At 39.4% G+C, this 16,362-nt stretch overlaps 2 protein-coding genes across 2 annotated transcripts in view; both read left to right on the forward strand.

The window, feature by feature from the left end:
* The window catches only part of MAP4K3 (mitogen-activated protein kinase kinase kinase kinase 3), a 204,202-nt gene extending 192,175 nt beyond the window's left edge, over nucleotides 1-12,027 (forward strand). Inside the window, 5 exon segments of the mRNA XM_030311245.1 lie at nucleotides 1,875-1,943; nucleotides 2,028-2,120; nucleotides 7,257-7,327; nucleotides 9,870-9,925; nucleotides 10,598-12,027. Of these exon segments, the coding sequence (XP_030167105.1) occupies nucleotides 1,875-1,943; nucleotides 2,028-2,120; nucleotides 7,257-7,327; nucleotides 9,870-9,925; nucleotides 10,598-10,685 (377 nt within the window). The 3' untranslated portion in view covers nucleotides 10,686-12,027.
* Nucleotides 12,028-15,449: 3,422 nt separating this feature from the next.
* The window catches only part of CDKL4 (cyclin dependent kinase like 4), a 50,721-nt gene continuing 49,808 nt past the window's right edge, over nucleotides 15,450-16,362 (forward strand). The window contains exon 1 of the mRNA XM_030311246.1: nucleotides 15,450-15,510. The gene's annotated coding sequence lies outside the window, so the exon portion shown is untranslated. The remainder of the gene's footprint in view (nucleotides 15,511-16,362) is intronic.

A 16,362-nucleotide genomic window follows, 5' to 3' on the forward strand; every position in this document is an offset into this window, starting at 1 on the left:
GATTTCCTTTTTTCTTTTTTAATATAATTTATTGTCAAATTGGCGAACATACAGTGTGTAATGTGTGCTCTTGGTCTCTGGGGTAGATTCCCGTGGTTCATCGCTTACCTATAACACCCAGTGCTCATCCCAACAATAGAAACTAAGTATGATAACTACAGTTCATCTCTGGTTTTGAGATGCTAAGGTAAAAATTGAATGAGAGAAAGTATGGTTAGAGTTTTGCATCATATGAAATTCTGAGTCATTGGTTTCCTAAACTGTGTTGCACTGTACAGCCCACCTGGGAAGTTTTAAAACTCCTGATACCTCAAGTCACATATGCCGTCAATTAAATAAGAATATCTAGACGTGGCAGCTAGGCATCAGTATTTTGTAAAGATCTCCGGGTGATTCTAGTGTTTGGTAACTAATTGATACAAGCAGTTGGTAAAACCTTATTTTCCTGACTTTCTCTCTGGTATGCTAGCCTGGCTTCCTGAACTGAAGTCGATTGTATAGATATGTTCAGATTGTTAATTTTCACCCACGTATGTAAGAGCTACAAAGATCTGATTTCCAGGAGGCCTGTTCCGTGTCCTTTCAGCTCTGGTTGGTTACAGACATACCAGGTCTAAAATACATTTGAAGGTCTAACGGCAGGCCTTGGATGTCCTAAGACTAATACTATAGGAAGTAGAAAACAGTAACTGTAGGTCATCAGACCCACTCTCAAGGACACGTAAGGCCAGAAACAAAGGCCTGTAGATCAGCAGTTTCAGTTTTGATGTTCATACAAAGTTTGGGGTAGCCTACTTTTCACTTCGTGGAAAATCATTTAAACATTCTCAGTTTGGGGGTGCCTGGTTAGCGTCCAACTCTTGATTTCGGCTCAGGTCAGGATCTCGCAGTTCATGGGTTTGGACCCCACATTGGTCTCTGCACTGATGTCATGGAGCCTGCTTGGGATTCTTGTCTCTCCTTCTCTCTACCCCTCCTCCACTTGTGCTTTCTATATAGATACAGATACAGATCTATATCATATATATGTGTGTGTATATATATATGTATATATATGTATATATTTATTTATTGATAAATAAATATAATATTTTTTTCAAAAGCATTCTCGGGGCGCCCACATGGCTCAGTCAGTTGAGCATCCAACCTCGGCTCAGGTTATAATCTTGCGATTCGTGAGTTCGCACCCTGCGCCGGGCTCTGTGCTGACAGCTCAGAACCTGGAGCCTGCTTCAGATTCTGTGTCTCCCTCTCTCTGCCCCCACCCATGCGCATATGCATGCTCTTGCTCTCTCTCTCTCTCTCTCTCTCAAAAGTAAACAAACATTAAAAAACAATTAGAAAAAAATTCCCAGTTTATAAGAACTTTGATAAATCTTAATTAAAAAAATGATGCCTGTTTGCATTTTGATAATATTTCATACTTCTCAAAATACTTCAGTATTTCTTTTAACTCATTTGTACTTGACGTGATTTGTTTGTCCTTCTGATTCATTCACTCAGTAAATAATTATTGCATGTGGTGCTGGACACTACCATGTGATATACAAAGCAGTCCCTGGCTTTCTGAGCTTAAAAGCAGAAATCAGTCATAACTATAATATAGAGGATTAGACTCCTGATTTCACATATGAGTGAAAATAATGACATCACCAGCAGTAATGACAATAGTTAGCGTTCCAGTGAGCCCTGACTTCCTTCCGCACTTGCATCAGAGTTTAGACCCAAGCAGCCTGGCTCAGCCAGTACATATGTATAGCTAAAAATTTAAGTCTGTTTCAGATTCAGTGATGTTCAGAATTCTTGTTTTTAGGTCTCTGTGCTTTCAAAATTACTTTTTTTATGTCAGTTTATTGAGTTTGTTTGTGTTACAGATAGCCCACAGACAAGTGTTACTCACGTAACCCAATTGGAGAGAGATACCATTCTTGTATGCTTGGATTGTAAGTTTTTATTTATGAACATCTTATTTTAACACCTTCCTTTTATCTTAGTTTCTGAGTGACTCTCCCCCTCCCCGTCTCTAGGTTGTATAAAAATAGTAAATCTCCAAGGAAGATTAAAATCTAGCAGAAAATTATCATCTGAGCTCACCTTTGATTTCCAGATTGAATCAATAGGTAAGTGCAAGTTTTGTATTTCTGGTTTGATTGCAGTAAGAGCTGCTTAAAATATCTTACCTGATAATTATCTGAGATTATAGAAATATATTACTAAGAATACATTTTTTACAATACAGGGTATAATGAATATGAAGTCAACATCAGTCTTCACTTTTATACATTCTCTAAAATAGTTTAATAACTGACATCTAGAAATAATGTTGTCCTCCTTACAGATTTGACATTTCAAAAGAAATACATACCATTTTTTCATAACACAGGAATTTCCATTTCCTCCAAACTCTTGTGGAGTTTCCCTATAAGTACTTTAAAATTTAGTACTTAGCGTACTCTGTTGTACTTCTGCTGTTGTATCTGCTGACCAGAGCAAAATGTGAAAATGGCAAGAAGGAGATTCCATTATCTCATTCTCACATTTTGCTGGACTACGGTGTTTTCTGAAAAAGGATTTCTTATATATTCAGTATTCTAAAATTATTACATTCCAGGGGCATGTGGATGACTTAGTTATCTGACTCTTGATTTTGGCTCAGGTCATGATTTCATGATCATGAGATCCAGCCCTGTGTTGGGCTCTGCACTGGGCATGGAGTCTGCTTGGGATTCTCTTCTTCCCTCCCTCTCTGCTCTTTTCTCTCTGTTTCTCTTTCTGTCTCTCTCTCTGCTCTTCTCTGTTTCTCTTATTTATTATTATTAAATAATAAATTTATCTATTAAATTAAATAAGTAAGTAAATATTAAAATGATTACATTCCAGAAAAATGAGGTAAAAATGATCACAGATGGTACTGGGAATATGAATGAGAGTTAATTCAGTATTTAACTAGGCACAATTTTTTTGCTCTTCATTATCAATGAAAGATATTTGCACATATATAAAGAGGGTAGGGCCAAGGACAGATAGTTCATTTGTTTTATTCCTGGTTCTGCTTTTACTGTCTCCTCCAAGTAGAATGCCCTTTCCAGCAAGCAAATGCTGATAATAAAATGAGAGAAATCTCTTCACGATTTTCAAGTGGAATCTGTGTGGGACGCCTGGGTGGCTCAGTTGGTTAAGTGTCTGACTTTGGCTCAGGTCATGATCTCACGGTTTGTGGGTTCAAGCCCCACATCAGGCTCTGTGCTGACAGCTCAGAGCCTGGAACCTGCTTCTGATTCTGTGTCTCCCTCTCTCCTGTGTCTGCCCCTCCCCTGCTCCTGCTCTGTCTCTCTCTGTCTCTCAAAAATAAAAAAAGTTAAAAAAAAATTTTTAATATATATAAATAAAAATAAATAAAATGGAATCTGTGCTTAAAAACTCATAGCCAAAGCCAAAGAATAAGATAAATAAAGAACAGAAACTCAAAGCAATATGTAGGCCTGCTGTGCTTCTTCTGATAAAGAAGACTAAAAGTATCCTGTAGGAAGTGGGAGCCAGAGCCTGGCTCCTTGCTTGAGGTGCCTAGTAATCAAGACTCTCCCCACATAAAGCCTGACAGCCTTATAGGAGACTGCTATCCACCCTTAAAAAGAAATAATCCCTATCCTATACAGACTATTTCAGATTACTGACAAAGAAGGAATGCTGAACAAATCAGTGTTTAACACTGATACTAAAATCAAGCAAGGTTAGTATAGAAAACAAAAGAATCCATTCTCATGAAAGCAGAATTTGAACAAATCTGAAACAAAATAGTAAATAGAACACACCATCAAGTATAATAGAGTTTATTTCAGGAAAGTAAAGGTGGTTCAGTATCAGAAAACTTGTTTATGTAATATATAATATAGCACATTAAATATTAAAAGCAAAAAGTCACATAACTTTCAGTAGATGCACAAAAAAGCATTGAGTAAAATCCAGATCATTCATGATTTAAGAAAAAACTTCTCAGCAACTTAGCAATAAAAGGAAATGTTCTTCATCTAGGAAAGCCTATTAAAAATATTCATGTTTGGGGCTTCTGGGTGGTTAGGTTGGTTGGGCATCCGACCCTTGATTTTGGCTCAGGTCATGATCTCATGGTTCATGGGATCGAGCTCCAAGTCTTGCTCTGTGCTGACGGTGTGGAGCCTTCTTGGGATCCTTCTTGGGATTCTCTCTCTCCCTTTCTGCTTCTCCCTCATGCACATGTGCATACTCTCTCAAGTAAATAAACTTTTAAAAAATATACTTAAAAAATAATAAAAAAAATATTCATGGTTTCATGGTCAGATTCTGCCATTAAAGTCGAGAACAAGATAAGAATATGTGCTATCATCACATTTGACATTGTCTTACTAGACAAGGAAACTATGAGGATTAGAAAAAAGTAAAAGATCCTTTTTTGCTGATGATATGATTATATGGACTGTATAGCTCTCTGAGTAAACTGCTGGAATTAGTAAGAGAATTCAGAGTTGCTAGATATGACTCACACCAATAAATAGCTTTTTGATATGCCAGTAATTATGAAATTAATAGAAAAAAGGATCTCACTGACGATGGCAATAAAATAAGAAATTTGGAAATAAATGTAATCAAAATATGTTTAAGACCATTATCTAGGAAATTCCAAGTTATTGTTTGAAAGCATAAAAGATTTGAACAAATGAAGAACTATACCGTGTCTGTGAATATGAGAAAGGTGTCAGTTCTTTATAAGTTAAACCACAAATTTGGTTCGTTTAAATAAAAATCCCGGGGCGCCTGGGTGGCTCAGTTGGCTAAGCATCTGGCTTTGGCTCAGGTCATGATCTCGCGGTCCCTGAGTTCGAGCCCCGCGTCTGGCTCTGTGCTGACAGCTTGGAGCCTGGAGCCTGATTCGGATTCTGTGTCTCCCTCTCTCTCTCTGCTCCTCCCCTGGTTACTCTGTGTCTCTCTCTCTCAGAAATAAATAGACATTAAAAAACATTTTTTTTAAATCCCAATAAAGTGATTTGTGCCACATGATAAGCTGATCTAAAAATTCATGTGACACACAAAAATAAATTCAAAATGGATGAAAGACCTAAATGTGAGACCGGAAACCGTCAGAATCCTAGAGGAGAAAACAGGCAGCAACCTCTTTGACCTCAGCCACAGCAACTTCCTACTTGACATGTCTCTGAAGGCAAAAGTGAACTATTGCAACCTCATCAAGATAAAGAGCTTCTGCACAGCAAAGGAAACAATTCAACAAAACTAAAAGGCAACCAACGGAATGGGAGAAGGTATTTGCAAATGACATACCAGATAAAGGATTAGTATAAAAAATCTATAAAGAACTTACCAAACTCAGCACCCGAAAAACAATCCAGATGTGAAGAAATAAGCAGAAGACACGAATTGACACTTTTCCAAAGAAGATATCCATTTGGCAGACATATGAAAAGATGCTCAATATCACTCATCATCAGGGAAATATAAATCAAAACCACAGTGAGATACCACCTCACACGGGTCTGAGTGACTAAAACTAACAACTCAGGAAACATCAGGTGTTGGCGAGGATATGGAGAAAGGGGAACCCTCTTGCTGTGTTGGTGGGAATGCAAACTGGTGTATCCACTCTGGAAAACAGTGTGGAGGTTCCTCCAAAAATTAAAAATAGAACTGCCCTACGGCCCAGCAATTGGACTACTAGGAATTTATCCAAAGGATACAGGAGAGCTGATTCAAAGGGACATGTGCACCCCAGTGTTTGTAACAGTGCTATTAACAATAGCCAAATTAAGGAAAGAGCCCAAATGTGCTTCAACTGATGAATAGATTAAGAAGATGTGGGGTGTGTATGTATATATGTGTATATATATATATACATACACACATACATACATACATACACAATCGAATACTACTCAGCGATGGAAAAGAATGAAATCTTGGCATTTGCAACAATGTGGATGGAACTAGAAGGTATTATGCTAACCAAACTAAGTAAGAGAAAGATCTCATGATTTCACTCATATGTGGAATTTGAGAAACATAACAGATGATCATAGGGGAAGGAAGGATATAAATAGAAAGGGAGGCCAACCATAAGAGACTCTTAAATACAGAGAACAAACTGATGGTTGATGGGCATTAAGGAGGGTGCTTGTTGGGATGAACACTGGATGTTGTGTGTAAGTGATGAATCACTGGAATCTATTCCTAAAGCTAAGACTATACTGTATGTTAACTAACTTAAGAATAAATTTCTTTAAAAAAAAAAAAAGGAAAAAAAATAAAAATTCATGTGAAAGAGTCAAAGGCCAAGAACAGTAAAATAAATTTGGATGAATACTTGCCCTACTCAGTATTGGAACTTTTATAAAGCTATAGTGATTAAGACAGTGTGGGATCAGACGGATAAAAAAGTAGAAGAGTGGCACCAGAAGAGAAGGCTCAGAAGTGGACCTACATGTAAATGGAAATTTATAGCATAAATATGTCAATGGAAAATGGTGGACTGTTCAGCAAATGATGGTGATGCAATTGCTTATCTGTAGGAAATAAAATTAGATGTCTTCCTCACTGAATACACACAAAAATATGTATTAAATATGTAAATATTAAAAGCAAAACTAAAATTTTTAAAAAGTATGCCTGTGTCCCATTAATTCTGTTTCTAGAATTAGAAAAATTTGCACATGTATTAAAGAAGAGGTACAGAATGTTTATTACAGATCAAAAACTTAGAAACAGTTCAAATGTTCACCATACCCCATGTATGAAAGTCGGAAACATTTGATACAAAGTTTGATATTGTGTAGTAATAGTAAAAACATGCATGAGAATGACAAGCATCAAATTTATAATAGTGGATACGTCAGGGAGAAAGGAAGGCCTGGAATGGTCGGGGCCAGCTGCTCGGGCTGTACTCAGGTGCTGGCTGAATTTGGTTGTATTTTAAACGAAAGGCATATAATGGCAAAATGTCAGGATTTGAGAGTTGAATGGTAGATACATATGTTTCTGTGCTCTTCTCATGTTTTTCGGTATGTTTGAAATATTTTATAATGTCATTTTCTCAAAACAAAAAATGTCTGTAACAAAACAATATTTTCAATGAATCTTCTTTTTTCTTGCCAAAAGATGAATCAGTTCTGTCTGGTATATGCATATACCTGTGCAAGATAGAGGGACAGAATGATGCTTATCAGTTGAACTTTTGTACTATTAACAGTAACTGAGCTGTTCTTGCCTGCTAGTTTGCCTACAAGACAGTGTGCTAGCTTTCTGGAAACATGGAATGCAAGGTAGAAGTTTTAGATCTAATGAGGTAAGTAGTCTTTTAAAAATTATGTCCATTAAATAGGCATGAAACTATCAGATTCTACTTCAAACAATTTTCTTTAACTTTGCAAAGTTCCTAATGGATATGAGGAATACTTGATATGCTCGCTGTTGATGTTCAATGTATTCAGTCTGGTGACGAGGTTCATAGCGTGTGCTCTGCAGCCACCTCTCTTTCTGCATTCACCCAAACGACTTCAGTGCGCATTTTGTGTGCAACCACATACTCACTTTTATATTCGGGACAAGAATTTCCTAATACTGCTAAAAGTGATTTCCTCGCAGCTCTCCCAACTCTCCCAGCCCATCCCTTGGAACAAGAGTGCAGATGCTGGCTCTCCCCGTCTTGAGGCACCATTTCTACTTTGGATTTCAGAAATGATGACCAGAGCAGGCTTATAAGTCAAGGATCCCACATTCCTCTCCAGCCACCTTGCCTCCTATTTCTCTTACCCTCCTTCACTTGGCATTTATAAGATTCTTTGCCCCTTTTTCTTCCTACCTAAATTTAACTCCAGGAACGATTTAACTCGCAAGTCTTGTGAGTCAGTTCAGCTCACCATTTCCACCACAGAGTGCTGGGGTTACAGACATTGTACTTGGCCCCGAGAATATTATAGGCAAGTGAAACCAGAAACTCTCCCAGTACCCCCAAATCAGTCTCAGCAGTATAACTTTCACTTGAACATTAGAGGGAAACGAAAACCTTCAGCTCCTCAAGCAAGAAAGCTCGTTTATGCCCCAGTCTGTCATTCTGAGCTCAGAGCATTTCTGCTAACCAAGTGGGCAGTGTAGTAGAACGACCGTCAGCATGAATTCCAGAGTTGCGACGCCAGGTTCGTTTCTCCGCCCTGCAGTTTAGTACGTGTAGCCGTGGCATGTCACTTAGCTCCTTTTCATTTTCAAATGGGAGATAACAATCATACTTATTACTTCATGGGATGATTAAGGGAAAGGAAGCATGCGATGTGATTGGCATAATGCCTGATTTACATTAAGTATTCGATAAAAATCCAAGGGGCACCTGGCTGGCTCTGTCGGTACAGCATTCGACTTTTGATCTTAGGACTGTAAGTTTGAGCCCCACGTTGAGTTGCAGAAGTTACTTAAAAATAAAATCTTAGAGAAAATACAGTTTGGGCTAATACGTTCCTAGCAGTAATTCCCACAAGAGGGTTCACTTCTCAGGAAGATGTTTTAAAATCATCTGTGGAAATTGAACAGGGAATTAAGAACAGTCAACAACTAATAAACACTAGGCAGAGAAAGAAAAGCACCATAGGCAACATACAAGAGAACAGTTTTTACAAAAAGACAAGGTTGCCCCCAAAATCACCTGAGGGGCTTCTTCAAAGTGCGCCAGTAGCCCTTACTGAGTACTGCTTGTCCAAAAACATGTCGAAGATCAGTCATGAGCACGATTACTGAAGTGAGCATGTTGTATCCTTCAGGTGTGCTGGGTTCCAAAAGAGTTGAGAATCCCTGATGTTTCCAGAATAACTAATTGTAGAGGTACTAATGCAATGGGGAGAAGTTACTGCCATTATAATTTGAAATGCTTTGCATTCAATAAGCAAAAGGAGTGGATTTTTCTTTCTTCTGTAGACATATCTTTAACTCTCCAGCTGGTGATCGGTCACACTGAAGACTTCCTGAAGGCTGTATGCCATCAGAAAACACTATTTCAAGAGACTGGGGCGGGGGTGGGGGGCGGTGGATATGGGAAAGAAAAATCCTCTGTTGAGCACTCCCTTAGCTAGGCATTATACCCACTGATACTTTTAAGAATACTACACAAGACTACCGCAGAGTAGATATTTTCTCTCCTGTTTTGCAGAAGACAAAACCATTTGCAACAAAATTACGTACCTTGCCCAGTGTCATAGCTAGTAAGTGGGATTCAAATTCCAGTCTTGAGTTCGTCCCATCATGCCACACTGCAGCCTTTTAAAAGTAAAAGGGCCCGATCAAAGTGGCTTGCTGCTGCAGTGGCCTTGCTGTTAGCATTAACCTAACTGACAAAAGGTTTTTGTTAAATAAATGGACTGGGTGCTTGCTTTTAAAGTTTTCCCTTGAGGTCTAGAATTTTGTTTTGTTTTGTTATGTTTTTATTTAACTTCCGGTTAGCTAACATACAGTGTAATAATAGTTTCGGGAATAGAATTTAGCAGTTCATCACTTACATGTAACTCCCAGTACTCATCGTAACAAGTGCGCTCCTTAGTATCCACCACCCATTTAGCTCCTCCCCCCTGCCCACCTCCCCTCCAGCAACCTCAAGGTCTGTAATTTAATAAGTACATGGTTTTCCTATTCTCCTATTTTAGGATTTATTCAAAATTAGCCATGTTTTTCCTAGGCTAACAAATTGACGTATCTCTGTGCTGACTTAACAAGTTAACAGTCATAGAGGGATCTGTTTTCATCTTAGGAATTATGTTTCTTTTCGATAGAGTTATAAATTAAATGCCCATATAAGATTTTGTGCCTTTAACTTTGGAAATTAAATTTATATTTTAATTGAACAGGTAACACAAGAAATTTCAGATAACACAAGAATTTTTAGGCTGCTTGGATCCGACAGGTATGGAAAGGGGTTGTACTAAAAACATAGTACTAAATGTGTTTTATAAAATCCAGCATGAAACTGATTTCATTTTCAAGGGAATTGAAATTTCTACAGTAATATATTCAACATTGTATTTTTCACACCAAAGAATCCCCAAGTCAGGAAGTTATAAAGCCTTTGAGAATGTACCTGCTGTTCCAAGTAACAGGAATATATAGATCTGTCAGTACTAATTTTGCATTACGGTGCTGTCCAAAGCGTGATTTACAGCACAAGAAAGAAGAAATACCATATGCTGACAAATAAAACTTTTTGGTTTTAGCGCCAGATAGAATTTTTAGGTTCTATTCTGATATATTTCCTGTTTCTTGAATGACAGATTGTTCTATACTTTATGAGAATTAAGTTCCCCCAAATTATTCCAAACACAGGTTTACCCACCCCCTGCTCCCTGACTCTTAAAACAGCACTGGCTTAGAGGTGGGAGGTGGTGGGCAGCAAAATTACTTACCGGAGCTGGAATTGGTTCTTTAACTATAATGATTTGCAAATGATGGTCTGCCCACAAATCAAATAAACAGTGTTTTATAGAGGCATAAAATGAAGAAGTAATGGAAACTGTCTGCTGACATTAGTTTTCAAGAATAACTTTGTTCTGCTACATGTTTTTTTGTTTATTACTTTTAGGGTCGTGGTTTTGGAAAGTAGGCCAACTGATAACCCCACAGCAAATAGCAATTTATACATCCTGGCGGGTCATGAAAACAGTTACTGAGAAATGTTGTGCTTTGACAGTTAACGCCAGAAAAGAAGGACACTACCGCGGCAACATTAACGAATGCTTGAAGCTGTACAAAGGCTGCAGTGACCTGGCTTCAGTTACTTGTAATTTATTGTGGCATGAGACAAGATGGGGGAAATTTCTGTTTTAAGTGGTATGGATATATTTAGCATATTGAACCACACAAGTGCTTAATTCATTGTTAATGTAATCTTTGTACATATAGGCAGTATTTTTCTGTGAAACTTCATATTGCTGAAGACATACACTAAGAATTTATGTAGATAATGTACTTTTATGAGATGTACAAGTGAGTGTCTTATCTGTACAGATGTAAATGTTGATGAAAAATGCAATTGGGGTTAATATTTTAAGAATTCTTTAGTATATTCTTGGGTGTGGCTATATTACAAAACGGGATGCTGGCAATGAAACAGTACATTTAACACTATTGTATTTTTATTATATGTAATTTAGTAATATGAATATAAATCTTGTAACTTCCAAATTGTAATGGAGGCTATAATCATTTTATAATCTTGTTTTTAATTTTAATGCAAGTACACTGGTGTTTATATTTGCACAGAGTATTGATACGTGATGTATTAAGTCACAAAAGTAAGCTGTGACAATGTCAATATGCATTTGGCCCCACAACATCTTTTTTAAATGTCTTTGGATTGTTTTCTATGTGAAACAAACCAATTAACCACCTGTTGTAGTAACTGGTCTTTTTATATTTAAGCAGAATCCTGTAAGATTGTTTGTGCTTAAAAATATACCTTTGAAAAAATTTTGAATCAGAGAATAGCGGTACCTATAATAGTGACGCTGCAATTGTTGTCAGAATTACAGTGTGCACAAAGAATAAATCAGCGTTATTAGAGTCCACACTAAACATTTCATATAGTCACGTTGAAGAACTATAACATTCCATCGAGTGGAGTGGTTCAAATTTCTAGTGGGATTTTTACTTTGGTTGGCCTTATTTTATGCTCGTTTTCCTATTTCTTTTGACTTAGAGTATTAATACATGGCCAAAATAATTTAGTTACTACCTCATATAAACAATATAATGGTTACTACACATCACAGGAACTTAGCTTTGGTTTAAAGTCATTTTTGATTGCTTTTTTCCAATGGAATATGTATATACCAAGTTTTAGCAAAAATGCACACTCTGGCTCTTTTTTGGTATATGTTCTTTATATTTTAATGTGGGTATATACACTAGGAACAAACTAAATTGTGATTTATGGTCTTCACTTATTTTAATTGATAATGCTTTTAAATATGTTTTTGATTGTACATAGTGTAAAATAAACATGTTTTTTAACACACGGTTGTACAGTAGCTTGTTATCTGGCTTAATCTGTATAGAGTAAGACTAAAATATATTAAGGAGAAAAAAACGTTTACTTATTCTGCATACCCATTCTGGTCCCTCCGATCATATTTTTATTTGATCTGTCATCTCAGTTTCATAAAGGGGCATCATCTATAGAATCTTCAACTTTCTGATGAGGAAGATCAAAACATCCATAGTCTTAGGAAGCAGGTGTCGGCAAACATTCCTCATCCCAATCCTGCTCACCATCTGCTTTTTGTAAATAAGGTTTTATTGGAACACCACACCACATACTCGTTTATGTGTTGTCTGTGGCTGGATTTGCTGTACAGTGACTGAGGTGAGTGGTTCCGAGAAAGCTGTATGGCTTACAGAGCCTTAAATATTTACCAACTGGCCCTTTATAGAAAATGTTGCCGACTCCTGGGTTACAGAAAGGAAGGGGACAGTGTTGGGGAATGCAGTTCTGGAGGTTAAGGAAGGGGACACTTGGGTGGGAAGAACTGGATTGTGTGTCATGAGGCGCCATTTCTGCTCTTGCTAGTCTCACTACCCTTCTCTGTGACTTTAGGTAATTTACTTGACTCTAGAACAGTTTCCTTATTTAAAAACATGACTCTAAGTCATATAGGTATAACATTATCATCAGTTTGTTGAAAAACAGAGACTCATGGAATTGATTTTCAAGAAATCAAGAGCTGTTCTTGGCATTTATTGACAAGGCTGTCGATCCTTTTTCTGGGCCAGTTTTTTTCTAGTTTCCGAGTCCTATATGTTACATAAAGGGTCACATCTCAAAAAAGATTCAACCGTCATATTTAATTGTCAAACAGAATTCTTCCCAGAAATGCAACTGGTTTGTAGGTCACTCATGGGCTTTTTAAAAATGTGGACCCCTGGAATCACTCCCTGGGGATGAGGCCCAGTGACATATTATTTTTATAAAGTTGTACAGATTATTCTGATGTGCAGCCCCTGTGTGGGAAACACTGGTTGACTTGAATTTAAATCAGTTTTCTGAGGGTGGTCCAAGGATCACATGCCTCAGAATAATCTGATGACCCTTAAAAATGCAACTTTGTAGCTCTACCTGGTAAGTTTTGACTAAGGATCTTTATTCACTCAAAAGGAAAAGAGCCACTCACCTAAATGTTGGAAACTATTTCATCTTCATTAAACTTATCTTGTGAGCTAGTTTCTTAGACATTAGTGTTGAGATGAGATTGGTTGTTTCTGGGCCCATTGCCATCATTCAGCTTGCAAGTGCGCCACTGATTTCAGAAGAGATCAGGAAATAAAGAACAAATAGCAGTTTTCACCATTGTTAGAAAGAGATGAAAATGTGTGCTATACAAAATACTAGGTAAGCACTAAGAGTCTGACTTGAGGGAATATGGTAAGTGCCCAGGGCTGTGTGCCAGGTGGCTATCCTACATGCTTTATATAGATTCTCCCACTAGAGCACCACAGCAGCCCAGTGAGTAGGTATTGTTAATGCTCTTTCACAAATGAAGAAACAGGCACATACAGCTTAAATAACTTGCCTAAGAATAAAGCTGGTAAGTGATAGAGCTAGGATTTAAACCCAGGCCACTTGGTTCAAAGTGCATACTCTTTTAAGTACCATACTAAAGTATGTATTCCACAGAATACAAGCAATATATATATCCACTGCCCTCTAAAATATAAGCATTTCCCCCCCCAGGAAATTAGATTTATTTTCACCAGGAGTTGGATTCCAAATTCTGACTCTCACTGTGTCTTGCAACAAGAGAAATTAACTTCCTGTCTTAATTTATTTTTGCTTTGTCAGGAAGCATTTTCTTTATTCAAAGTGTTTTATATTAGAATAAGGATTTGCATAAAATTACAACTAAAGCTTATTAAGTCAGTCTAGTCAAAACTCATTGCAAAGACGTGTGTGTGTGAGAGAGAGAGAGAGAGACTCCATTATTTAACCAACTTCTATTGATAACTTTCAGTGTATCCAGACACTTCACTGGCACTGGAGAAAAGATGGAAAAGGCGGCATTTCCAGTATTCAAGGAGCCCATTTGGTTGAAAAGCAATAAAGGTACAAAAGGCTGCACCGAATTCTGCTTTGGGAGAAGGAAAGCCTTTATGCAGAAAGTTCTATATAATCCAGGTTGTTGATGGATGAATAGTTTATGAAGTGCAGGAGAAAAGGGTAGCAAGCTGTAGGCTAGATCTTGAATGCAGGTGCAAGGAACAGTGGTGATACATGCAGCTGAGTTTAAGGTGCCTGGAGCACAGCAACAGGGCATGAAGCTAGAAAACAGGTTGGGCCTGACTGTAGAGGGCTTCCCCACGAGAAAGGAGCTCTAGTAGTCTATAGTTTCAGGAACTTCATAGATGGAACACAAGACCATGGAAACAGGCCGCTGGGTTTGCGCGTAGTGATCACCTGTGTCCTTACTGAGAAAATTTTCTACAGCATGATGAAGGCAGAAATGGGTAGATGTGAGTTTAGGGTAGATTTGAGGGTATGCTTGGTCTTGAAGGAGAAAGGAGATAAACATTTCTGGCTTTGTTTTCTAAGCAAATGAAGGCAATGGAAAACTGAAGATGAGAAAAAGGGAGTAGAGCGACCTGAAGGAAGAAGGGGAAGTATGGCCACCCCAATCCGGCATGATGGGGAGCATTGTATTGATGCTAAACAAAGTATGTATGTGCTCATTAACATAGCATTTTTAAGTTCCTGTTTGGAAACAAGAAGAGTAAGCTTTGGCAAAAATGATACTGTCCAGCGTTCATCACATTATTTGCCTGACTTGCTTCCTCACTGGCTGGCAAATTGGTCTCTCTCTGAATCAGCTCCACATACTACTACCCTGCTCGCTGAATTATGAAAACGGCAGCAACGTGTACCATAGCTAATAGCTGCCTGTCACGGAAAAGCCTCCAGAAGTTTGCTGAAAAGCTATTTGGACAATAAAAGCAGGACTGAAAAGTACTAATAACAGAGGATCTGACAAACTGAAGGTCTCTGCCCGGGCAAGGAAACAGCCTCATTTCAACGTTTACATGCGCTTAATTTTAGTGCTCTTGAGGACTCGGAGAGGAACAGGACTTCGTACAATCAAGTGCTACTGGACAAGTAGCTTAAATATTTCCTGAGAGCCTTCTTCGGGGCCCCTTCGGGGTTCCAGAGAAGAAGCTTCTCCTGTGTCTGCACTACGACGTTGCGGCCCTGCCAGACGTTGCCCACCGACACAAGGCGGCGGGGCCACGGCTTCCCCGGCAGCAGGTGCGGCGGCGGGGGCGGGGGCGGGGGGACTGCTCCGGAAGTCGCCCTGCCCGCGCGCCCTGAGCGTCCGGTTGCCCGGGAGACGCCGCGGCCATCCGCTCCGCCGTCGCCGTGCGGGTGGCTGCCTGCACACAGCGACCCCCGCCGGGTTGGGGCCGCTCGGGGCTGTGCGAGATTACGTCGCCGCCGTCCGGGTCCGCGCCGTAAGTGGAGGCGCTAGCGGTGGGTCGGGGGCCTGCGGGCTGGCGCGAGGGGCTGATGGCGAGAGAAGTGGGGTCTGCTCGCACGCTCCCAGAGAAGGGAGAGTTCCCGAGGGCAGGGGAGCGGGCTGCCTTCCCTTCTGGTAGCCTCCGGAGGGACGGGGAGGGTGGGGGCGAGGGGCTAGAGGTGACAGGGTGCTCCCGCCAGCCTCACGCCCCACCTGCTGCGGCTCCCTAGGAGCTAGAGGGAGATGCGGTCCTGGAGTGGCGAGCGGCGGCGGGAAGGTGGCAGAGCGGCGGCGGGGGCGCACCCGCGCTTTGGGAGACCCTTGTGTGGCCGAGAGGCTGGACTGCCATTGAAGGGTCGAGACCTCTTCAGAGGCCTGGAAATAAAGAGGACTATGCCACGCTTCCAGATATGCGTACAGATGAAATGTGGTGGTGGTTTTTTTTTTTTTTTAAACAAAATTAGTTTCTTGGGTTATATAAATTATATGGTCTTCTGGTTTCCTGGGGAGTGCTTTCAATTCATCTGTGCCATCACCAAGACAAGCTTATTAACAGGTGTGTGTACTTTCGAGGTTCTGTAATTCAGGGTTATGTTCATAAGATAGATGCAGATGGGTCTTGTAGCCCACTTTCCGGGTCAGTTTTATAAAGACGAATACTGCAAGTTTGGTTGCACTGGAAACACTACTAACAACATAGCACATGGTGAGTTGAAGTCTGCAGAATCCACCTGGTCTGGCCTGGTGTTGAAAAGGTCTCCTTTCCCCCTAATTCCTAACGCCACCATTTACACCAGTTTCTTATAAACTTCAGGAAATGTGTCAGTATTTTTTCACCCCATTACTC

This window comes from Lynx canadensis, chromosome A3 (genome assembly GCF_007474595.2).
Source record: "Lynx canadensis isolate LIC74 chromosome A3, mLynCan4.pri.v2, whole genome shotgun sequence".
In the NCBI taxonomy this organism is placed as follows: Eukaryota; Metazoa; Chordata; class Mammalia; order Carnivora; family Felidae; genus Lynx; species Lynx canadensis.